Here is a 26807-nt window from a genome sequence, read left to right as displayed (position 1 = left end):
GCAATTATTCTTTTGAAGCTGGATCTGATGGCTTTGTATGATCCGTTTGTTTTACAGACATGTGACCAATGAGATGCTTTGTAATCTGCAGATGTATACATGGAGGGATTTAAGGAATCGTCTCACGTCCAGCTTTTTAATGCAGAAGCACACAATGTTACAAACAGTCATAAAGGAGGAGAAACAAATGTTGCCCCGAGTCTTAATGGTTTATTGATGGTGCCGCTCTCCAGTGGGCAGGATTTTAGCGGAATGGGAAGCAGTGCTGCTTCTTAGTAGAGAGGACAGGTTCAGCTGACGCCTAATGTGCAAGATGAATAGAGGGAGTATATCAGCAGCTGTTAAGGATTGTTTTTATGCAAGACAAAAGTAATGGGCAGCGAGCCCGATAATTGTGCCTGTTTTCGAAAAATAACAATTTACATTTCTCATTACTGTCAGACGCAGTGGAATTACACAGATATTCCCAGCTCGTGTTACAGAATGGGCGCTGGGTACTGTTTCCCTGGACTGTGCCTCCTGGAATCATCTGTTGAGGGAATATTATATCAGAGAGGATTAGACTGAGGAATCTTGGACTTTCCCTTGTGCAAATATGAGAAGTGTTCACAGAAGGTCACAGCTATTAATAGCCTGTCGTCCCCTCTTCCTGTGTGTGTCTCCTATAGGGCTTACATCCTTGATCCCGACAAGTTTTGTTTTTGTTTTTTTTCCCATCAGCCATCATGGACCACAAAGGGGACCGTCAGGAAGGAGCCATGGACCCGGAAGATGACGATCTGCCACAGATGGACGGGTCATGTGACGCATGCGAGCCTGACGAGGCCAAGCCAGCGACACAAGTGTGCAACACCTGCAGCTTTGCCTTCTGCCCCGTCCACGCCGAAACACACTCCAGCAGCATACATCATGTCCTAATGCCTTATAAATGTGAACAGGGGACACAGGCTAATGGCGTTGGCGCCAACAGAGGCCTGGGAGCCGAGGCTGAGGCAGATGAGGCAAATGCAGATGGCTCAAACCCAGGAATGGCACCACTTGGAGTGCCAGTCGCTAAAGGGGATGAGCCCGGCGGCAAAGAAGAAAGGGAACAGGCCCAAAACCATGCACACGACGGGGCAGAGGGTGCAGATGCAAAACCGGAGGCTGCAGAGGGAAAAGCAGAGGCTGGCAAAAAGGATTTTGTGACAGTTGAGAGACTGCGTTGCAAAGAGCACGGAGAGGAAGGCTCTCTGTATTGTAAACCAGACGAGAAAATCATCTGTGTGGTGTGTGCCGTGCAGGGTGAACACAGGGAACACGAGATCATTACTCTGCGCGAGGCTTACATGTGGCAGAAGGTAAGAGGCGCAGTCGCAACATGACGGGTTTATACCAGCAGTGTGTGATTTACTGGAGGCTCTATATTGTCCCATAATCACAGTGGCATGCGCCACAACATCTGTAGTTCCACAGCATAGTGTATTCGGAGCGTCACCTATCTAGTTTGCATTTCTAATTCAGTATTAAGTAGTGTGCCAATAGCTGTAGGCCCTGTAGTCTTTAAGTCAACTCACCGGGGCTCTGTAAATTCGCTGTGTAATACTTTAAACTTAACCATGTCTCATGGTCACCCGCATGATTGCAATGATGACACAATTTAACATAAAGGCTTTGTCTGGAAACTGTGAAATAGGGAATACAAGGTTTCCAATAAGCGGCCGTACTGTCCGTTTGGCTGGCCTCCATTTATGGCTTCACCCCTTTCTCCATTTTCTCAGATGGCTGAAGACTTTTAAGCTCATTTAACAGGTCCAAATGGGTCACCAGTTCTTAAGTGCAGAATTGCATTTGGACCAATAAAAGGGGTTTTGCGAAGGAGTCTTATCACCACTTTGGGTTCACTGAGGATTATTGTGCCATTTCCAGTCAGATGTCGAGCACGCTGAACCACATTTGGACCGAGTTGTTGCAATGAGGACCCATTTACAGAGACCTGATCTGATTCATAACTGGGGCTGAGTTTGGGATGAATTCATTTTGAGCAGGCAAACTTTGTTGGTGAACACAAACTAAATCAGAAGCCTGATTAGCAAATTATCCCACAAGGTCGGCTCATTTCGCAGCAGAGACCCCGTTGTTGTCCTCTGCCCCGTGGCTATACGTCTGAAAAACAAAAGTAGAACAGTACACTTGACTGACGACGGTTACATCACAGTCACATATGGATTGACAAGAGACAGAGGGTCACATGTGAGCCCACTGGCTATGGTATTTACTCCAAACCTACCCGGGCTTTAATCCTACATCTTTCATTGGTGTAATCAAGTTAAGAGCACTTTATCTGTTGGATTTACGATGATTTCCCCCGCCTGTACCTAGCTTTGAGGATGTCAGTACATAAAATTTTATATGCAAATGTACTTTTGATTGACTGAGTTTGATCATCTTCCCAAATGTTCACCACTGAATATTGTCATATCATCACGACTGAGCTGTTCCATCCTTTGTTTCAGCATTGTTTAAATATTTATTTTTGCCTAATCTCCCTGGTTTTCTTCGTATCTGTTTTCTTAAATAATAAAAAAAAGAATACACATTTACTTCGCCCTTCGGTCATGAATATTAAGTCGTAAAGAGAAAATATGTGATTCACATACTGACGTTGTCTTGGTCCTGTGCTTACTGTTTCTTTGTCTGTCCTGCCTGCAGAGCAGGGACGGTTACGACCTGGTGGGCTCCACGCAACAGATGGGTGAGAGGATCAAGCATAAGTGGACCAGTGGTGAGGTGAGTGCAAACTCACCGTGTATCCAACTCTGACTTCAACCCTCGTGTGAGATCTACTCGGAACCACCATTTTTAGAACACCTTTGCCATGTCCCTGCTGCTCTAACTTAGTAATGAGCTGCAACAAGTCCTGTCAGGTAAAATGAGAATTAGTCCACAGCTATGTTTGAAGAAAAGGGATGTGACATTCTTTCAAGGACATGCAACATGCCTTGGTTTTCATTGGATGAGTGCGCCGTTGTATTTGCTGAGGATTTCCTTTCAGACATACGTCTCATTGTGAAGATGTCATGCTCACTTACATTGTTTGCCCAAATTACTGAGTCTGACATCCTACCTCGAACACGTATTTGCTTGCTCTTTTATGCTTTGAAAAGTTCAGTGATTGTGTACATCTACTGTCTCGTCAATGACTTTTTGATTTATCCTGTTATTAACATGTACAGTGAAGTTACACCACAGTTAGTTCCTCCAGATGCTTGAAGGTTTGTTTCTATGACTTCTAGGGCCGTCTCCAGTAACGTGTGGGTCAGATTTCACTCAAAGCCACTGACATAACTCAGCCAAGCTGTTACTCAGTTACTCCCAACACATTAACACTGAAGATCCAGCTTTAATATCGCAGATGCAAATGTGTATTTGCGTTGCCCCAGTTCGGAAAACCTTGATTCTATAGGAAGTTGGGTTTTTCTCTGGGGGGGATTCCGAACCAAGATTTAAAAGAGAAAAACAAATGTTTACAATGAGCCTTGACTGATTTTTGACTCAGCCGTTACAGCTGTAAGCCGTGCAGCCGTATAGAAAGTGAGTGGTGCCGACACAGCAGTCGAGAACGAGATAAAGAGGGATTAGGAAGAGATTATGTCATAAAAGCATTCGTCAGCGAACGCGATTGGCAATTATTTCAATTCATAGATTTATCTTGCCGCCTCCTTCACAGGTCTTGCGTGTTGGTTTGAGTTTCAGAGGATATAATTCGACTTGAAGCATGGCAGCACTGTGTGGTCACTGACTCATGACATTTTGATGCGTAACTTGATGTCACTTTTTGACTCAGAGGTTGTATTTTTTTTTTTTAAAGTGAATCTGAATTAGACCGAGTGATTAATGAGCTGCTGAATACCCTCAGGTCTTTAAACTCTTGTTGAACTCGGTGAGTTGACTAAAACTTTTGGTAATCAGCCCAGGACTCAGTGGGTGGATATGCTATATTATACGCCGTGTTAAATTAGAATGGGTTTCCGATAGTTTCAGACTTCCACACAAATGAATGAGATGAACAAAATGTAAGTAATGCATTTAAACATATTGGACCGTGATTCAGCATACATGTTTAAAGATTATCTACCAAGAGGAATAAGTCGTCTTAAAATTCATGCATTTCAATCTTAATATATTTCTGCTTTTTCGGTTCTTTATTGAAATAAATCCCTCCATGCTCACACCAGAAACATTGTATGTCGTCTTACTGGAGGTGGATCAGTATTCAGTGTGCTGTTTTAATTTTCTTTTTTAGGGCTATGGAAGTGTCTCTCAACACATTCTAGTCATCAAGCAATGATTGAAACCTTGTTTCAGTTTTTATTATTTTTTTATTGAACCTTCCCACTGTTGCCATCATCCCAAGGTTCATGCTACGACTCATATGCAGTCACCTACCAAACCCGCTCAAGCTGCATTTTCAGGACAAGTCAACCTTGAAAACAGTTGCTGTATTTCCATTACGGATGCCATAGTGGGGTCATGTTGTGCCGCTGAAAATAAATCTCGACCGCGTAGAGTTGCGGGTTGTGCAGTGAGAGATGCAACGCTGAAAGGCAGGCTTGGGAACGCACAACTACGGTTTCATTTATTTACCAGTGAGAGCAGCAGCACCTGCTCCCTCTCTCTCTCTCGCGCTCTCTCTCTACCACCTCAACAGCCCCCGTTCTGCCGCGTGCTCTTGCCTTTATAACGGTGTCAGAAACCATCGGAGAGCAGTGGCACCCAGGAGCATCGCTGAATACCTGCAGAGATGTGACCCCAGCTCAGTGGCATAATGTAGAAGGTTAATTTGACTGGCCGGTGAGAGATAACACTTCTTTCTGGCAGCCAGCAGCCGTCGCGAGTTCACGTCTGTTATCGTACTGAAATATCAATGGTGCCCCAAGGACTTCCTGGACATTTAGTCTTGTGCTGTTTCACTATAGAGGTGCACTGCGCCTGGTGAAAGCCTCTTCCCTGGCTCTCTCACAGGGGCGCTACGTTTGAGACCGGGATGTGGATTTGTCGGCGTGTCCCCTCTGCACTCTCAAATGTCAGCGCCTCTTACTATGCATGACAGGCAACCGTCAGAGTGACTCCTCCAGGTGAGAGAGGTGTGTGCTTGGGTGTGTAGTGTGCGCACAACAATAGAAAGGGGAGCTCGTGGTGGAGGTCAAATTGCTTGCTATTGACTTCCTAAAAGACTTCAGAGAGGAAGAGGTCTGAGCCGTTGTCTGTGAGGAGGTGAGGGGTAGATGAGTGGATTTAACCCTTAGCTCCTGTTGCCTATTAAATCCAGCCCATCTAATTATGTACTTTGCCACGGGCACAGTGATTTTAATCTCTCAAAGCACATAATGCATTTTTCTACTAAAGGCTGGAATATAAGACAAAAAAAAAAAAAACGTTCATAAAGCTGCATACATGTTAATGTGGGACCGAAGGCGTAACCTATCACAGCAGGGTTCTAGATTGGTGTCATCCAGCGAGTCAGCTCGTGTTACCTATTGTCAGAGAGCTGGAAATAATATGTGAAGCATGTTGTGGCTTCAGACTGGGACAGCAGGTAGCTGCATATTTACCACATCTCATGTTTTATTTACCCATGGCTTATTTCTGCTGCACAGGGTGTTGTCAAAGCCACATACTGCCTGGAGAGCTGCACTCTGCAGCTTCAGAGAAAGGAGCTGCGATATTTGGAAGCAGCATAGCCGCAACCCGGTCACAAATGTGTGTATATATATGTGTGTGTGTGCGTGTGTGTGTGTGTGTGTGTGTGTGTGTGTGTGTGTGTGTGTGTGTGTGTGTGTGTGTGTGTGTGTGTGTGTGTGTGTGTGTGTGTGTGTGTGTGCAGTGGCTACACCCATTTTCCCTGCCTCTTAAAATCTACAAGAGCAGCAGACACATTAAAGCCGTCTTAGGAAGACGAGGCAGAGGAACAGACAGGAAAAGCATGAAAAGACTTGGCTGCTGCTACTGTTCATCCTGCTTTCTCTGGTCCTTCTCCACCTTATCCTTTTCTCTCTACTCTCTCCTCCCGTTGCTCTTTAAGCCCGTCTCCCCTTTTCTATCTCAGGCATTTTAATTGAATTACTCGCTATCATTCCCCAGAAAGTTTCTTGGCTGACATTGCTTCACTCTAAACCAATAAAAAGGTGCTGGATATTGAAACTCGGCTGTTATAAAACTGAAGACCATCGCTCTCATTTTTCTGCTCCTATTTGCACCCTTGCCGCTCCTTTTTATATTGCTTCACTTCACCGTTGTAGAGCTCGTGTTTTTACAAATGAACTTTCTGTGTGTCGCTCCGTCTGTTGTAGGCTAAACTGGAAAATCTAATTTCTAGGACAGATAAAAGAGAGTGTGAGACAAAGAGAGAGTGGTGTTCACTTGGAACCGGGCCACTATTGCCAAAGGCAAGGACAGTTCAAATCCATTTACTCCTAATGTTCTATTAATGCTTTTTAGGCCTTTTAAAAAGGCATCACACAAAACAGAGCTCGGCATAAGCAACAGGGTCAGCTCAGTTTTTGGAAAATCATCACAAGAAGTTAACCCTTTCAGCACTTGCAGAAACTCCCTTTGAAATTTGAAAACTGATAAGACGTTCTAATCACATCGATTTGAAAGAAAAATTCATTGTTCAGCACTTTTCATGTTGTCAAACAGCAGTATTTTTATTTTTCTATTATTTTTTTTTTTTTTACGTATCCACCAGAAAGTGTTAAATGGCTTGTGGTACGTATTCAAACACAATAATTAGCTGTTCACACTTTTGAAGTTGAATAGAAATGAAAGGCTTTGGTCCACAAAATGCATTTGTTATGATGTGCCTTTTGAAGCGACAGCGTGGTTAGAGAGGTTGAGATTAAAAGCATCGGGACGATTTGCCCGTAGATAATAATATGAGCTCTTTCTTTTTTTGTTTTTTGTTCATTTGTTTTTGTTTTTTTTTGTGCGTCCCGATGTCCCACCAACTGTTGTTGTTGTTTTCATACTGATCTATTTTTACTCCCAAGGGCTTTTTATTTTTATTTTTTTATCCATTAATGAATTGCGACAATTTCTTTGTAGTCATTTGTAAATTGCCCTGATAATGTAAGATCATTTCTTTTGGCTCGCTCACTTTCTTGTCATCACGAGAAGTGTTTAAGCAGCATTTCTGACTTTCAGTGAACCTGTCGCTCGCTCACAGTCTCAAAAAGTGACTTGCATCTGCTATCGTACAGCAACAATGCAGAAAGTGTTTGAGCCTTGACTGCAAAGAAATAATTTGGCTCACCTAATCTGTTTGAGAAAGACTCACCTTTACTTAGAAGTGAGCTTACTCAGTATGCGGGCCAAACATCCTACCTTTGTAACAGACTCGCTCATCCCTCGTCTTTACTCCGACTCTGTCCTTGCGAAGCAGCGTGCTGCCGTCTCTCCCGAGGCCTCATTTTGTGGCCTCAGCTTGCAGCAATGCAAATGAGGATTAGCACGCATGAATGCTCCTTCCTTGCGAGTGGGACAAACTCAGAGTAACTCAGGCACTGACTGAAAGGTCCAATGGCAGAGGGCTCCCGCTCTCCTGACACAAAGAACACTGATCCAGGATCACGGCCTCCATCTGCCACGGGGGCTGTGGGGAGGCAGTTAAAGGGGGGGGGGGGGGGGGGGGGGTCCTGGAGGTCCTGGAGATTGGGAAAGATAGCCAAGGAATGTGTCGAATTGATGATAACTAACGGCATGACATGACTTTCATGTCATGATCTCATGCGCTTTGTTTATGCGTCATGATTCATTACCAGGTTTTTTTCGTCTTTCATTTATGTACATTTGTTTCAAATTATTTACATATTAAATGATGGGATGTCACGTGTGTCCTTGATGACGGCTGAATATGAATGATTGGAATGGCGGATTTTGATAGCTTGATTGATAGGGTTGATTTTCCAAAGTTAAGTTATTTACAGTAGATATTTAAGGAGTTTAACTTGACATTAAATGAATTTGCCTCAACTATCAAATTTTAGTTCCAGGGGCTGATAATAAATGTCTTTTAATACCTCAATAAATTTCTGTTCTACCTATACTATATCTTCATACATTTCATCATGTCGAAGTGCGTCCAAGTTAACAAAGGAAATGTCAAACATCAGGTCTTATTTCAATCCTTGCTTGGCTATTCAGTCCTCCGTCTCACTCTGTCCTTGTGACATTGTCCTTGGACAAGACACTGAACCTCATGTTGCCCCCAATAGTCTGCGAGCACCTGGTATAAAAGCTGTCACCATTGGATATACGAGTGTGTGATTGATTGAGTGAATGGATGAATGTCACAAATCATGTAAAGCTCCCTGCTGAAGAAGTGAGATGTGCTTCGGCAGAAAAGTCCATTTCTCAACCAGACACTTTTGTCTTTTTCTCCACGTTCAAAGACACATTTTACAAGTGCGGAGAAGAAGTGGAACACGTTGCTGGTCCAACCCACTTGTAATTTATTGGCGCTGATCTATCAGACATATATTCAGGGTATTGATTTTGCTGAAGCAAAAGAGAAAACAACTCTTGGCTTTCCAATTAGAGGCTAACTAACTCTTTCTGTCTTATTTGGGGTGAACGATGTGCATGTTTTTCTTTGCTCATACAAAGCAAGTAAATTAAAAGTGTTGCTTCTTGCGCTTGGTTTAATGGGCAATTTGGAGAATCTGATTGCTTGTGCAGAAATGGCAAATACACGATAAAACTTTGGTCCCCTTGGGGGCCATGGCTCTGCCAACCTTAGTAAAGACTGATGATTCTTTGCTTCACTGGACAGGCAGAGAGAAAGGCTGTGGGCAAACAAGATAAAATAGATGGAAAGGAAGAAAGTGAAGGTCTGCTCAAGGGAAGGAGGGAGCCAGAGCAGCTGATGTTTGTAGATTGGAGCAATTATAACATATTCAGGGGCATAGATCACAACAAGGGACTTTGCTATTTTTTTCTTTTTTCTTTTTTCTTTCAGCCTCGGATAGGATCTGCGTTATTGGTGGAGCCATTTTATTGTGAAGAGCTGCAGGGAGGGGTCAGGTGTTTTAATGTAATGCTAAAGAGAGTCTCATCTGGGAACAGGAAAGAACATTAAAAAGGTATCTCGGTGTTCAGTTCAGCCTCATTGCGAGCCAAACAGATGGCTTACTGTGGTGGAAGGAGCCTCTGAGGTTTCGTTCTACAGATGGGATGTACGGCGTTCCCTCGCTGCGAAGCAGCTTCATGCTATCAATTAGCTTCTGCATGACAGAGACCTGTGCCTATTTTGAAGTAATATTCCCTCGTCATATGCGATCCAATACTGTCGCTTTTTAGCTCAATTCACACACTTTCTTTCTATTTCACATGAGTGTTCGGTACCTACAAATTCAATGTCGTCTCCTCTCATCTTTGGTTTTGATTTACATGTTTTCCCTCACTCTTCATCCGTACGATTTTATGTTTCATTGTGGGGAAACTGTTAATTCATTCTTGCTTTTTTTTTTTTGTCCTCTCTCATTTTTCAAGTTGTCAACAGATGAACTGGAGGAATACGTTAACGATCAGTTTGAGGGGCTCCGTCAGCTGGTGCTGCTCGAGGAAAAGAGGACTCTCCATCTGGTCGACCTGAAGGAAGCCTTCCTCACAGCCTCGGCCGTGGAGAAAATAGCAGAGATCACTGTGGAAACCGAGAAACTGCAGGAAGAAATGGCCAACATTACGAACCAGCTCTGTCTCCTGGAGCAGGCTGAAGCCCAGTCTCTCAGTCCTGCAGTGGCGTTGGACGCTCTCCTCACACTCACAGGAGACGCCCGCAAACCCCCGGTGAGAAGACTCCTCCCCGTTTCTTTATTGCTCTTGTCAGGCTTTTTAACCTATTGCAAGGTACAAAGTGAAGTACGGAAAGAAAGATCAAGAATCCCATTAGTACTAACGTTCAGCATGCCACAGTATTTTTGTATTGTTTTCCCTTGTCGAATGCCTGACACATTTTAAATCGAATGGAGTTAAATATATGAAACTTAGGGTGCTAAACCCAAAAGGGATTTATTTGTGTGACGTATTCACCATTTTTTTTTTATTGTGGTTGCAATAAATGATCAAAGTAGGCATTTAAATTAAACTTTGTTTTTTTTCCTCTCAGAAATTGGAGCGAGGCCTCAAGTGTGAGGTTAACACAGTTTATAAACTAACTTAATGCACGAACCAGACCGAGGTTATTTAAAGCAACATTCTATTGAAGCTTGGATGTGCTTACCAAGGCTGATTAAAAAAAGACAATCAAAATGGGGGAAAAAGAGAAGCCACCATGTGTCAATAATTAATTAATAGAAACTTTGAATCCAGAGACCTGCTGCCAGAGTCATCACTAAGAGCTACCATGTACTCTGCCATGCACTATTACTCTTCTCTACAAACAATTACAGAAAGTTTCCAGCCATCACAAATATATTTGGATGTCAGTTTCTTGCTCAGTTCTATGGCATAATATTGTTCAGTGTCACCTCAGTCCTTTTTTCATTTGCTTGTGACTTGGCAAAAAACATCAAAAAAGAACTTTCTGGTTTGTTGAGAAGCGCTCTCACAGGGTGCTCAGAGCCACTGGGGCTTGATCACAAGCGGTCCACTTTAAGGATTATCTTCCTAATGACCCAGGAACCTGCTGCAAACAGCGAAAAGCATATTGAGAGCCGGTGCCATCATGTGCTGCTTCGTTCCAACTGAAAGGACAGACCGACTCTCCTGTATTTATCCAGTCATTTATTATGTCCATGACTAGAAATACACTTTTATTTCAGTTTACTCAACTGTGTCAGTTTTGTCCAGGTAGTTCGATGCAAATGAATTCAGAAATGTTGGCAGACGCTTTAGTATGCGTGTCCTCTGGCTGTAGTATTGGCAGTGACGATCGCAGCATCTCAGTTTACTGTTGTTTTTACGTTTTCGGTTCAAGGTGATATTTTACTTTTGTCTTATTTTTTGTTACGATATCCAAATGATCCATTTTTGAATAAAAGAATACATAAAGAGGAATAATCTTATTTTATCTGGCCTTTTTACATAAATTTCAAAAATGAAGTGTAGCATTTACCCTTGAGCAAAATTACATAATATCAACATGAGGGGGACACACAATCACTTTTTTTTTTATTATTGCTCTTTTTTCTTCTTCACTATCATCATCACCACTATCATTTCAATATACTATGTGAGAAACCAATTGATATGATTCAACGCCATACTATTATTTATCAATAGGTGATTCTTTTAACACAATTCTTACTTTCTGCCTTTTTTGTTTTAATATTAATGAATCATTTAAGTTGTTTTTTTTTATTTTATTTTTTATGTCACACTTATGGGCATCTTAGATTGACCAGTTAACCCTTCAATAGCATTGCTATGAATTTGTGCCATTAAACAGACTAACATTAGTGGTATTTTACCATTTTTTCAAAAAAATAAAAAAAAGAACCCCTCTGAATGAGAGAATTCACTCACTCCATTGAGTTATACCTTAGAATTTATAAAGTACCCTAAATAGAACTTACTATTGGGCCATTATATTTAAAAATAGTCATACTGTCACCACTTATGTTCATAACTCATTACTCATTTTAATAATGATAATTTCCCCTTGTAATTTCAATCAGGTGCTCTCATTGAGAGGAAGATATGCTTCACTGAAGCAAGAGGCAAATCATAAAAACAGCCACGCTCTGTTTGTGTAGCTGGGCTATATAATCAGGTATTCCTCAGATATCATCAATTTGCATTAAAATGTTGAAAGAAACATTAGAGATAAAGGCGTTAACCACCAATGCATGATTTTTTGGGGTGATATTAAACCACAGTGCCAGGAGAAAACATGCAAACTGATCTAACACATGGATTTAATTACAATCCGAGTGGATCGGAGAAAGTCATGTCCTTGACAACTGTGCAGCAACCAACTCCTGTGAGTCCCAGTCGTGCATTGAAGAAATTGCTTTTACTGCTTATAGGCCCCAAATTAAAATGTCCAGCTGGTCTATTTGTCACCGGCTATATTTTAGTCACCACAGTGAAGAGAGGAGGCCGGCTGAGTGTTCCCTCAGATATGCCCTGTGCGACTCCAGAGGCTGAAGTAATGGTGCTCGCTGATGTGCAGATTGCTTTTTCGTGCTGAGAAATTAATCCATGGTGGCTCAGCCTCATTAAGGCTATAATTGAATGCCAATGGTTACCCTCTTCTCATGTGTTAGTTATTGCCGGGGTAAGGTTGCATTCACACCAAATCAGCCAGTGTGCAGGAAAAAAACAAAAACGCACCAGTCAAAGACAGGCCGGGATTTCTAACAGAGATTTTTATAAGCTGGACAGCTCAGTGGTTTTTAAATTTTTTTTTTGTTTAATCATTAGTATTATTTTTCATGTGCATTAGACTAGTTTTGATTCATTGCATATTGTCCTCCAAAACCATTTCTTTATATATTCCACCCAGTGCTCAGTGTTAACTTCCACTTGCAGTAACATTAACCGTCGGTACTTTTCTCTTCAGCTCTTTCAAGTACAAAGTTCTCAACAGAGCATGAAAGATGGTTTGATCATTTTTGTTTTGCTCGGTATATTTACTACAGTCACCTATGTGTTTAAAAACTTTGACTTTTATACATATTCTTTCAAAATTCCCAGATCTGGCATGCTGCCGGCCTGGCAGCCAACAACACTGCTGGAAAACACTTGAAGTTACTTACGACTTTGAGTTGCATCCATCTTAAGTTTCCAACACTTGCAGCACTCGTAGTTGTTATATTTTAGCGATTGAAGCATGAATACTTGCTTTAGCTCCCACACTGCATCACAGCTTGAATTATACTGGTGATACACTGGCACATTGAACTCTCCTCATTGTTCCTCCATTTCCATTGAACTGTATCATCCCTCATGTCTTTTGTCAGGGTTGAAAATGAGTATTTTTTATTTTTTTTTCAATCGTCTACTTCTTATTCAATTAGTTGTTGTGTTACACTTTTTATTACTTTTTTCCCCCCCTCCTTGAAATAGATCATGTTGGCATTTTAAAATGCCAACCTGAAATTGAAAGAGGTTATAGTTATGGATGTGGTTTTCTGTGCCAGCAGAGGCGAAAATATTTAATATACAGTGCACAGAAAGATTAGATTTGTGTTGATATTTTGATTAAAGTGTTGTTTCTGCTCTACAATACATCTCGCTCCTACCAGAAGCTGCAGTCGAGTAATCAATAGTGTCTTTTTGTTGTAAAAGTAATAATTTAAAGTAGAGTTTTGGATTTAAAACCCAGAAATGAGTCCATGATAGGAGCTGATTTAACAACATGAGACACAGTTGGCTGCCACTGAAATGAAACCGTTACCTTTAGCTTTGTTTGAATGACACATTCAAATACGCTAACTTTGTTTACCGATGTGCTTTTCTTTTTTTTGGTTCCTTTAACCGTAAAGCACAGGCTAATCCGCTCTGCCTGACAACTGCAGTTGTTCCCTTCAGCCCTTTAGGAAGCGGCGCCTCGATTGCAGCTCTGTAAACACATCAAGCTAAAGTACTGCAGCCATTAGCACAGAAGGCCTGGGGAACGCTGCAACTATGATGTGAAATATTTCTTACCTGCATAAAAGTAATTCTCTTACCAGCCTATCAAAGTCGAAATCCCAGGACTGAGGCAACAACTCTCGCTTCGGGTCAGTCAAACAAATTACCAGCGGATCCGCTCGTAATTTTTCTTTAATGTAGGCACTGGAACACAGTGGTGTAGTAACACACAGACACACAATAAAGAGGGTCAGCAGGGTGATAATAGCATTCCGAACATTGCCCAATGAGGAGGAGCCCCGGGGAGAATATATTAAGAGACTTTGACTCAGTTCGAGTCCATTTATTATCAAAACTCCAGCACTTCAATTCCATTATGAAAGTGCCGGCAGGTACTCATTTGGAGAAGCATTCAGTGTGTTTACGTGAATGTTCACTGATGGCTGTACGGTAATTAAAAACACACAGTGGTATGCCACAGGGAAAGAAAATAAGCCAGACCCACGAAAGCACAAAATGATCTAAGACATGTGAACTCACAGTGTCACACACACACACACACACACACACACACACACACACACACACACACACACACACACACAGTAAACAGAGACTACACAGAACCCAAGAACTTTATCAGACTGTTGGCAGAATCTATCATTTTAACAGAATGATAACTAGTTCTACATCATAATAGCCTTCCAACCAGGTCGATAAGCAGTACTTTTTCTTTTCTAATAGTTGATAAACAGCAATCAGCCACACGTTTTTTTTTAGAACTATTTCAAAGTAAGATACGCAAAAGAGGACGTATATGTTCTCCTGCACTCCTGCGTACTTGTGGACGTTGCTGAAACATGGCGTCACATAGTACTCGCTGGGTTGTATCAGGGATCTTTTTACGAGTACGAGTACTCCGTGCAGTACGGGACTGCATGGAGTACAAACCCCTATTTGTAAGTACATTGATTTTCCAGGATTACCCATCGACGTGTCGGACTAATAAATCACATACATCCCAGGTGAAAGAGTTTTGGCTGAAGAAAACATAATGTGCTGTGGAGCTGATCATTTTCAACATGTGCCTCTAAGTCGAGCACTGCTGTCGTATCTGCACCACTCAGCTGCAACTTCTCCAACGTGTATGAGTGTAATCACATTTAGAAAAGCTGAGCAGCTTACTGAATGCTGGTTGGATTGCAGCGAGTACAGATACATCAATAGTGAGGCATTTCGAGTGACTCATTGTTGTTTTTGTGTTGGGCATTAGTTCAGTTTCAAAGAATTTAACGACGATAACACTTTATCATTTCTTTTCAACATATTTGCCATTTGTGAATTTGTATCTACTTTAAACACACCACAAAGGACTCACTTAGCTTATAATGAATTTTAGTAAAAGTCTTTTATTCCGCATTATAAAAATGTAACATCACATAACACGTATATTTTATTTAGTGGCTTATTTTCCTTACAGCTCATTGAATTGCACATCTCACTCGAGCTGGGCCGTTAAAGTCATACATTTAACATAATGAAAATAGTAAACATTGTGCTCTGAAGTTGTTTTTGAAGTGCAGATGGAACAACTTTAGGGTGCATCCCTTCGTGTGTGGGGGTTTTCTCTAGCAACTTGGTGTCTCTCTGTGCTTAAAGGAGTATGTAGCCTTCCTTCATTTTGAGCTGGCATCTGAGTGAAGCAGAATAAAAAATTGATGGACAACTGGGACTATATATACTTTACTATATAGAATTACATGGTTATGAATTACTTATTTAACAGATAACGCAAAGAATTACTAATCGATGCAATAAAGAATTCTATCTATCTTTTGGCCAAGGTAAAATTGGAGAAATGAGTGTAAAATATATATGAATAGTTCTCTCAATATTCCCATTAGATTGTGCATCTGTGCTTTCACCTGTAGTTATTTATGATTGTGCTGATGTCATTAGTGATGATGGGGCAGACCTGTGCTGCACATCCATGTTACTGCAGTAAGTTAATGGAAGATGGTGAGGTTGATTTTTATTAATGGAAATCACAAACTTAAATACAAAGCCCCCATAGATTAAATTCCATACTGTCATATACCAGCATAAGTGGGAATTGTCAATGTAAACTGGAGAGTTCTGGAAACAAAAGTTTTTGAAACTACTGCAGTCCACATATGTTTTGTTATTTATAGCCGGCACTTTATATGAAAACGTCCTCAGTCTGGCGATGTTTTTTCTTGTGGGTATCTTGATGCCTGCCTCAAATTGCTATTAACTGATGGCATGCCAATAAGATAAGATAAGATAAGATATCCTTTATTTATCTCACATGTGGAGAAATTTGCAGTGGTACAACAGACAGGATAGTAAAAAAGAAAAGAAACACACATAGCAGAAACTAAAAAAACTGATAAAAATACAATATAATAAAATAGAAATAGATAAATATTAAATATTATGCACACGGTGCCTATAAGTGTGGACATGTACAGAATATGGGGCTGGATGTATTTTACATAGTAAATATGTTCTTATAGATTATTATCGTTATAGCACCACTTCTTGTCCAGTTGGAGTGGAGTGATATTGTCCGGTGGTGGTGTGCAGTGGTCTACTGGGAGCAGGCGTGGTTGAAGAGTCTGACTGCAGCAGGGAGGAAGGACCGGTGGTATCTCTCCTTCAGACACCGCGGGTGGCGAAGCCTGTCACTGAAGGAGCTGCCCAGTGATGTGACGGTACCATGTAGGGGGGTGGGAGACGGTCTCCATCAGGGATGAAAGCTCCTTCAACATCCTCCTGTCTCCCACCACCTCCACAGGGTCCATGGGGCAGCCCAGGGCAGAGCTGGCCTTCCTCACCTGTTTGTTTTTTACATCTCCTGGTCAATTGAACAGAGTGACGTTTTGAAATTTGTGGAGAAGCACCCTCACACCAACTAGTTACAAGCTTATTAAGTGAATTTTCAGTTTCATAACTTAATGGTACAAATTACCTTTTGAGTCTTGTTGGCGAGTTTGACGAGTTACATCAAGAAATCTGTGAATGTGTTTGTCCAGCTCTGAAGCTAATTAAATCTGGAGCCATAGATCAGTGAAGCAGGCGGCCGGTCAGTGATTCTCAGATTCCACTCATCAGCTCTCCTTTCATCTGTGCTGCTGCCAAGCACCGTTAGTTACAGTGTCGAAATCCCTTTCTGTTGCAGTCATCTTACTGCCGGCAGTCAAGCTGTAGGGCTACAGAATGATCTGTAGCCAATTTTGGGCCAAACAGTACTGGGGACTCCTGGAAAGAAACAACCCTCTGGGGAGCCTCTCGGAGAAGTACTTATCTCCATACCTTTTTTTTTCCTTTTTCTATTTATATTTGCACTGGCTGTAGGATTGCTTAAGTCAAAACAAGAGGTTGTTTGTATTGCGAAATAATTGTTGCATGACATTAAACAACATAAAGGGAACACAAGAAAATGTCTTGGTTTCATATGAGCCTGACTTGGCTTTCAGTCCTCATTTCTTGCATTGTTGAGATGGCTGGCGATAGTAAGAATTATAGTAGTCCAAAACCTCCCTCAGGCCTGAGAAAGCAAAGTGTATTTTTTGTTTTGGTCTTTTGTTCTCCTCTTGACATGTGTGAAATGTATCCGAGAATGAAACGTTTCTTATAGAGCTCACTGTAAACTCTGAGTTTGTGTGTGCAGGCCAGACTTGTCTTCCGTGGAATTCAGTTTTTATCTAATGATCAACTGACACAATTATGATGGGAAGTGTTTTGGCATTTGAAGGAGGAGGGCACCCTGCAGAGGTCGACGGTCCATCACAATCCCACCTACTAGCAACAAATCAGTCACCAATAGACCCTGAATCCAAGTTTGTGCCCCCCAGCCCAAACCCGGACTCAAACTGGGGATTTGCTATGAATGTGTTAACCACTACACCAGTCTGCACTACTTTTTAACCAAAAAAATTGAAGTGGTTATCTTCTAAAACTGTACGATCTACCTCAGAGTTCTGGTCTTTGCAATGCCAACGTGCACAATATACATGTTGCAAAAGACGCAATGAACTGTGAAAAACCGAATTAATTCACTCTTTGCCCTGCAAATTCCATATGAGTGAACAGTGCGATTAATCGAGATTAATTCTCAAAAATTGCGTGATGAATATAATGAAAAGCCACGGGGCAGAAGCGTAGAAATAACAAAGAGAAATGACCCAAAAAAAGGTCAGTCAATAAACTCCACAGACACAATGTGATGGAAGAAACACTGCCCAGTCACAACTGCTGTAACGTCGGGGCAAGCAACTGCTCACTGGTATGAAAAACAAATGTCAAAGCATGACGACAATAACATTGTTTACTTACGTGTTTGTATTTATTAAAAATCATATTATCGCAACACTCACATATCACATGTTTATCTAAATATCAGTAGCTCTGTGAACCCTCCATACAATTAATGGTCACAGGCAGTTGGAGCCAGTCCATCACAGAGCTAATACACAGATTTAATCACACACACACACACACACACACACACACACACACACACACACACACACACACACACACACACACACACACACACACACACACACACACACACACACACACACACACACACACACACACACACACACACACACACACGACCGCAGGCACTTTAAAGCCTGATTAAACCAACAAGCATGTCTTCAGAGTACTCGGGGAGAAAACCAACACTGATGCATAAGGAAAGCATAGAACCTTCACACAGAAATGCTCAAAGTCTTAAACTGGAGTGTTTTTATTAAGTACTGACCACTTGTCCACCACAACGCCGGACAAATAAATGACCTGATACAAATAATATTTAAATCAGATGATTATTGAATACATTACTCTGGAAGGTCTAAATAGTGTATAGTGCCGAGTGAATGTTAGACTTCAACATCTGAATTGACAAAGAAGTGTATAGTCTTTATGTCCATATTAAAGTTGAAAAATAATCCTTACTGGATGGTATATATGAAACAATGCAAACAAATAATTTCACACAGTGTATATCAACATTTTACATGCATTGTTTGTTCAAGTGTTCGATTCTAGAAGTGAGCAGATGAAGTCCAGGAATCAGAAAATAAAGCCTTATCTTTGCCCAGATCAATAGTAGATAGAAAAGTCAGCACAGGGATGAAGCTTACAGCTCACTTGGTCCTCTCTTTCCGGCTCGCTCCTTTCAAAGCCCATGAATATACATGAGCACAACTGGTGAATGAAAGAGAAAATTAATTGGTCAGATTTTAGAGCTGCACCAGCTGTGGACCAAGTTAATGTAAATTATGTTGTTTACCTTTTCTTTGTTATCCGCAACACCTGTGCAAAGATTTTAAATGTGTTTTATTCTCCCCTCTCCCTTTCTCTCCCTCTCTCTCCCCCTCTCCCTCTCCTTCTGTTTTTCATTGTTTGCAGCGCGACATTGAGGCCAGGCCAAGGTAAGACTGCCAGCGTGATTCATGTCCACCTTTTTATAGCAGGGTAGTTAAGCAGCGACCGAGAACCCTTCAGTACCAGCTCACTCACTTCTCCTAGGAACACACTTTTTTTTTTCCCCTTCTTTTTCTTAACTTCCGTCTCATTCGTTAACACTCCCACTTATCATTTCCTCCCTTAAACATGCCACACACTCCGGACAGGCGCATTAGACCTGCTGTGCCTCCAGACCTTTCCGGTCACATGCGAGTCACATCACTGCACCAGTGAGGCAATTAGTCGCTCTCATCCGAGTGTCCTCGCTGGAATCACAAGAGGTTACAGTCTGCCAGGTGTAATAAAGCGCTGCTAAGAGCACCTGACAGGCTGGATCTCAGCGCGCGCGCGTGCGTGCGTGCGTGCGTGCGTGCGTGTTCTTGCATGCATATACATGCGTCATCAGCAGGGCCAAGTCTCACCTTAAAAACAAAAAAATTAATCATAGATAGAAGAACACAATGGTAGAATTTGTCCACCTCATTTTCTCGATTTCTCCTTGGACTCTATCTATATTGTAGGAGTTTATCTCGTAGCTGCTTTTCTCTTTATTTTGTGTTTGTGCCTTTTGACCAGGCGCCATCTTTCACATTTATTCCTGCGCGCGAGTCAGACGATCTGAGATGAGTAGTTGTGTCCCAAGTCTCACCCTCATTGATCTGTTGACATGAAAATCTCCGTGGCCTCTTCACACAGAGCAGGAGTGCTCCTAGCACCACCTGGTGTCTCGGCCAATCTCTTTAGCTCTCTCCAAAGGCTTTCAACTCAAAGTACTCCTCCCTTCCCACAGACAAACATGTAACACGCCTGCAGCAAACCCGAGCACATCTGTCCTCAGAGAACGAATAATTTGCTAGTCTGTGAGATTCTTCCCAATGAAGGCTGAATACAAAAATAACCGTGTGTGCTATATAATTGTCTTTTGGTAGACAACATTTCCTGAGAAAAGCCATTGAATTTATTAATTCTGCTGTTGCTTGTTTGAAATGTTCTTAATTTCCTCTCTGGAGTGTAAAATATCTTGATTTTAATAAGCAAAAAAATAAATAAAAATGAAATGACCAGAGCTGTTGCATGATGCCAACATATAATATATTATTGATTTGTCAGCCAGTATTTTAACGACACAGCTCTGCAGCAGATGGCAGTAAGCATGGACCCAAGGGTGAGCTGAAGCTAATAGGTTGACCTTGGTCAAGTTTAACCTCTACATCGCGACACTCACTACTTGTGTAATCACTTCCAAACTCCCCTATATTTCCCGAGAATGCTGCGTGTGCAAAACTGTGGCCAGTGGAAAATGATCCACATATTGCAGAGAAGGGCAGGTGGTGAAAGGTTAGTGGGAAAAGGCCATGAGAAAAGTACGTTTTGTGCAGCTTCAGTCGAGTTTTTCTTCAAGTCGGAGCTTTTAGAGATTTCCCTTTTAGAAGGTCTGAAGGTGAAGCAAACAAAAAGGTTGGGCAGTAAGAGGAGTAATTGGTTCAATTGGTAAAGGAAGCGGGGAAAAGAGAGGAAGAAAGAGAGATTGCAGAGGATCAAGCGAGGAGTGGATGTTTAGGGTTATGTGCAATGGGATCCAGACAGCAAATTGATTATGGAGCAGAAACACTAATCCGCTGTCTGAGCCCCATATCGCAGCCGTAGACAGAGCATCCCCACAGGACCACAATCCTGCACCCACACGCATCTTTCCCGGACTTGCTCATCAATACGAACCCCTCCTGTTTCTCCCCAAGCCTCTTAACATAGGTACTCCATGCCTGCCAAGATTGGTCCTCCTCTGAATATAAATCTTGCTTTCCTCTCCTCCACCCAGACGTTCCACTGCTTCCTCTATTGTGATGCATTGCAAATTTCACTTTCATTCTGTGGCTTTAATCTGTGCACTGCTTGTGCACCCCTCACCCCCGGCCTTTTTAGTTTTTACATGCTTGTGCATGTATTTACCTTGTGTTTGCATGTTGTACACTGTGCCACGTTATGGTACAATGTACAAGCTCTTTGTTTGTGTATTAGTGTTTGTTGGTCGGTTTGATTACTCTGAGTTGGCAAACCAGCACATTATTTATCGTACCAATCTAATCTAGCTGGTCCCGTCCTTGTAAATCATGGCCTGCGTGTGTGCGTGTGTGTGCGCACTGCATGTGCATGTAACAGCGAACCCAGAAGGGGCAGTGCAGTATAGTTGCATGTTTTAGAATATTTTGTCATTTAATGTGTATTTATGTTTTTACCTTGAAATTTCATTTACATACAGAAATTCAGTCTGTATGTAAATCTAATATCAAAGGAAAAACATAAATAAAACACAGCATTTCAATTCGTAGCGTGGATATTTTACCTTTCTCATTAGTTATATGTGTCGTTTTGCAGTATGAGGTTTCCGTGATCACAACAAAAGTGTGTTATTACTCATCGTGCTATTGATCAGTGGAGAGACAAAGGGAAGGAATCATTCACCACTACAATGTTTTTATTTCTAAATTCCATGTTGTCTCCTGGTGTTGAGCTTTACTGTATTTACACAAAGTGATTTTAGTTGTGAATCTTAAACTTGTCGCTGTGTTTACCCATTCATTTTTTTTAATATTTTCAATAAATAGGTTAAAGAATTTTGCTCTCTGAGACTAATTGTCTTTCATTGAGGGATTTAAACATCTTAATTTTTATGTTATTGCTTAATTTAACAGAAAAGTAATATTCATATGTGGCTCAAACGCAGTCATTCTTCATTGATTCACCTTTTTAGCCAGTACATGATTATACATAGATTGTCCCCAAAAGGTTCAAAATGGTGCCAAATCCTGTGAAGCTGGCAGAACAGCTGCAGCAGAGCATCGCAGGCAGATAAGGTAGAACACCACAAAGAGTTCTCCAATCAGCAGCCTCAATTCCCTGTCCGCACTTCACAAGAACCTTCAGAGCGCAGACTGGGAATGCCAGCCGTCTGCGTATCCCACGGATGAACCAGTGAATTGATGGTCCTCGTCGTAGCGACGGACGAACGCCATTTATTTTTCATTGTCGTTTTGTTTACACAAACTGTTAAACATGCAACAACTTGAGAATCAGGTTCTCAACAGCATTATTGTACGTTTAACTGACATACTGGGCTGTTTTCTTTGTTTCCTCTCGTGTTTGTGTGTCGTATCATTGTCACCATATGAAGAATACCAAACAAACATGTGAAGCCCTAAACCAAAGACATTTCACTCCAAATCAAAAGTAAACTTCACCTCATGTTGTCATTCGCTTGTTACTTTCGGCTGGATGTTCAATCACCATATAAAGCGACTGCGATTCAAAAAAGAGAAGAAAAAAACCCCCACTAATCCTTTGTAAGAGCTTCCCTATCGCAATCTCTGACATTTGTGTATGTTGCTTTTCTGAACCCTTTAGCACACTGTCTTGTCTCTGCCGTGTCCTCTGGGCACCAACTTTGAATGTGGCAATTATCCGTGCTATATGTGTGCACTGTATTGAATGGATTCTTCACTGAGCCGCAAGATCAAATAATTAAATTACAAAGAATTCATCCCGACAGCTGCATTATTTGATGTTTTTAACTCCCTTTCAAAGAAAGAAATTGTTTTCATAAATACATAGCACTGTGTTTCTGCATGTAAACTTTAAAACTCGCTTATATATTCTCAGTTATTCTCAGACACTGCAGCTTATTGTGTACTTAATAGTATATATTTAAATCAGATGAGGAAAAGAAATAAAAAAAAGTTTGAATTTGTGAGCCCCTCAGGGTTCGATGTAGAAAAACATGTCAGCCCAGGGGCAAAACGACAGAATGATACAAGGGTGCAGGGAGGAAAGACAGAAAGTGCATACATAACAGATGAGGATGGTAGAATAAGAAAAACCACCGTGACGCAAGGAAAGTGGATGCCTTATTTGACATAAACCCAATCTGATAGACTATTTCTATACAAACACCCTAAAACTAAGCGACTTTGGATTTGAATGTGGTTTTCTCCCTCGGTTTTAGTCAAAACCTTCGATCAATAATTCCCAAATAAAAGCTAATACAATACAATGCAATCCAAACAAGGTTACATTTGTGCAACATGTGGCTACCTTGCGTGGTAAGAGCATTTGAGGTCTCTTAAGCATATAAATCACGCAGCGTAATCTCATAGAAAAGGTAAATCTTGCTGGGAAGCGCCGCACGTCTAATTACAATGCGAGGTCCCTCCGTTCATTGCTCCAATCACTCACGTCTCGCCTGTATCTCAGGAGCTCCTGTCCCTTGCTTCACACACTTTATCATGCACGCATGGGCCACACAGAGCCGGAAAGGAGCAAGGTTACGTCTGTATTTCCTCCCCTAATCTTTTCAATTTGACAGTTCGTACAGAGACATCACACTGTATCGCCACATTAATTTACAACAATACATCAATAATGCCTGCCACACCTGCTTCAGTCTGTGTTTTGGAATAGATCCGCAGCTCACATGTTTCAAAGCCTTTGGCAACAGATTTAAAAGTTATCAGGCCAATTAAAAGATCGTAACGGGATCGGATGAAGTTAAATTTGGATCAACATGAAGTAGCCTCAGAAATGACGAGGTAAGTAGTGCAGTGGGGCAAAAGATGAGGGGAAATGACTGGTGTTGAAACCAAAAGTAAATACAGATGGCATTTAATCACACTAAATAATTGAAATTAGACCTGTGTGATTGGTATGGGCGTGCTAGGTTTTTACATAATGACATATGGAAGTGTTAATCGTGTTAATTTAATGACCTGTCCGCACAGGAGGCTTTGGTTCACACATGTTGCTCTCTACAGTGTCTATAGCGTCCGTCTGTCAGTCATTCAATACGACTGAAGACACTGGATTGGATCTTCTGAAACGAAAGCACTGCCTTGGCAGTGTGTTTCCTGGGATCTTGTCAATATTTGCAGTGTTATTTCTTTTTTTTAAGTTGTATTGTGTTCTGTCTTTTCAAACCTCGACTTGTATTCTGTCATTATTGCATGCTCACTGACAGAAGAGCGCAACCGGAAAATGGCTCACCGTCGTCTTGAGTCAAAGCTGCCAGAGACCACCCACATTCATGGCATGCATTCACATGAACACACGAAGCAAGAAAAGGGGAGCCGACAGGGAAGCAAAGCGGGTACTTTGGGACGCAGCTTATCTGTCTGAGCTTCTCGTCCTTCACTGGGTCAAATGGATGAGTTGAGCGAAGCAAGGCGGTGTCAGGGGAGCGTGGCCAGAGGACATGGGACAGAGCTCACAGATGAAGGAGGGGGCATGCGTTCCCTGTAATGAAATATTTACATCACCTCCTACAAAAGGAGTGTCCACATGTGTATGCATGTCTTTGTACTAGTGTATGCACATTTTTTATCACTCTTGTATCTCTTTATACACTGGTTTTCTAATGTGGACAAAGACCAAATCCCTATTAGGGTGATGCTTAGAATTTGGGGTGAGGAACAATTTTAAGGTTACAAACTTACAGCCTCATAGAGGTTCCGCTCTCGCTTGTGGGATTACCTGGAAAAGTGTAGGGATTACAAGGAAAACAAGGAGTTGTTTACATTGAAGGAGTCTTATCCAGTCTTTTTACTGGTCTGGCCCATTCGCAATAAAACTGGGCTCTGTGTGACTGCTGAATTAAAATGACTTTCACACACTGCGAGTGAAGTAAATTTAACCAAGTTGGCTGCTGCCCAAATAAACACTGACCAGGAATTTAAAAAAGCACAAGGAAGAAGAGAATCCGGTTGATTGATTGGCCGGGACTGAAAAGGCAAATCCATCCACTTCATCCTGTCCAAAAAAACAAACATTGAAATGATTTAAAAACAGAGTTTTTCCATGTGTGTGTGGCTACAAGCAACTTCAAAATGTAGTCATTTCTCCACAACTGCTCACATTTTTGTCACTTGTTTTTCTCAGCTTCCTCGGGCTAGCGAGTACTATGAGCTTGGTTGTTTTGGGGTTTTTTTCTACTCAGAATGTAGCTCTACCTCTCTTATGTATGTTAATTTCCTGCATTTGCTCCGCTGGATGGTCCACCGGCGATTCCCGCCGTGAATGAACATTCACTTACAAGTGAGCTGAGACGTGTTTGGTGCAGAGGAGCTTTCCCTCCTGCATGTGCAAGTGCACAATATGATGAAGTGAATTCTCGTTCACTGGAAGCCCGGCGTGAAAGTGTCCTCGGGTGAGGCAAGAAGTAGTTCTGGTCAAGTCACGAGGGACAGATATCTTAGGGGACACAACTGTGTGTGTGTGTGAGTAAGATAGTAAGAGGCTCAGCTGCATGGTACGACTAAACAGAAAACATCTTCCTGAACCTCCTTGGTGTTTTGCTCCTTTAACCACCCCCACCCTTCATCTGCCTCCTTTCCTCTCTATCATCTTGTCCTCTCCCTCTGTCTCTTTAGGCCATCGCTATTCCGCGAGGGTGGATCCCAGGTCCCAAATAAATGCAAAGCACACACGAACCAAACTGACAAATAGAGAGACATGCATTTAGATGATAAGCGACTATAGAGCATGCATAATTCATGCCACATGCACAATGTTCTTCCAATTTTTTAGATGTCATTCATTTGTGTTGGGAGCGTGGGGCCACATGTGCGTGCGCGTTTCATGAAAATACTGTCTGCACCAGCATGAGTCACATCAAACGGGGATATGTGAAGAAGAGTTAAAAGAAGAAAACAAGTGTGTCTGTTTTTGTGTGTCCCCACTGTTTGCCTTGCCTTTTGTGAATGACTAATGGAAGTTATGCGTTTCTCCTGAAATTTCTCTTGAATATAAATGAGCTGATTTGCCATGAAAAAAGGAAAAATGTTAAGTTAGAGTTGAAGTTGCTGTAGCACTGCCCATCTATTTTACTGTTGCACATAAAGCCACCGACATGATGGCGGACTAATTGAATCGTCTTTTAGAGTTGCGGGAATCATGAATATGAACCACCTGTCAAAACCCGAAAGAGACACGACAGGCAGGAGAAAGTATATTTTTTGCGGCGCAGACATGACATCTGCGAATGTATTTTCAAGCAGAAAATCCGTCTTTTGATATCCGACTCGACTGCGGCAAGGCTCGCAACTCGATAAGGTTGATGTGCTTCAAATTTACGAGCTTCACCTAAAGTGGAGAGTATGGCTACCAGATCCTTGTAGTTGTTTTTTTTTGGTCCAGTGTAGCTGTGCACGTGCCGAGGATGCAGTGTGTTTCGGAGTGCCTCTTTTATTGATCTGCTGTGTAGATAGATATGAGAGCTCTGCCAAGTGCAGTGTGCGTGTGATCCCGGTTTGCATTAAGTGTCGGTATATAGTGCATCCAAGGCTATAGCGCACTAGGTTCGGGTTACTGCGGTGAGTGTGTGTGTTAATGCTCCCAACCTGTAGTGCTTATAAATTATGGATTGTGAATCCACGGTTGTAAACTGTAGGCTTTCCACGCACCTTTCCTCCCTTTTTTTTCCCTCCACTATTTTTGATGCGTGCGTGCATCAAAAGTGCAAAGCGATTTTACACCTCGAGAAATAAAGAAATGTCCGTCACCTTTGTGCTGCTGGCTATAGAAGGATAGTAAGAATGAAATATTTAGCAATTTATCAAGAGGCACCACGGAACTCTTTAAAGATTTATATTTGTTGAACTTTAGCTGCAAGTATTAAAAGAAGCAAGCTTTAACACTATGTAATGGCTTGGGATGGCTCGCAGTTTCGACTTTACAAATCAGGCTAATCCTTATATCCAAGG

At 41.7% G+C, this 26807-nt stretch overlaps 1 protein-coding gene across 3 annotated transcripts in view; it reads left to right on the top strand.

The window, feature by feature from the left end:
• trim44 (tripartite motif containing 44) overlaps positions 1 to 26807 on the top strand; it is a 45847-nt gene that overhangs the window by 2453 nt on the left and 16587 nt on the right. Inside the window, exons 2-6 of one of the 3 annotated variants that reach the window (XM_080475980.1) lie at positions 721 to 842; positions 939 to 1340; positions 2692 to 2769; positions 9532 to 9828; positions 19003 to 19025. In XM_080475980.1, coding sequence (XP_080332106.1) covers positions 726 to 842; positions 939 to 1340; positions 2692 to 2769; positions 9532 to 9828; positions 19003 to 19025 — 917 coding nt within the window. In that variant the 5' untranslated portion in view covers positions 721 to 725. Of the gene's footprint in view, positions 1 to 668; positions 1341 to 2691; positions 2770 to 9531; positions 9829 to 19002; positions 19026 to 26807 lie in introns of all 3 variants that reach the window. The other 2 variants (XM_080475978.1, XM_080475979.1) reach the window with 2 other exon arrangements.

This window comes from Lipophrys pholis (genome assembly GCF_963383615.2).
Source record: "Lipophrys pholis genome assembly, chromosome: 11".
Classification (NCBI taxonomy): Eukaryota; Metazoa; Chordata; class Actinopteri; order Blenniiformes; family Blenniidae; genus Lipophrys; species Lipophrys pholis.
Note: the sequence above shows the minus strand (reverse complement) of the source record. Positions and strands in the feature narration are given on the sequence as shown.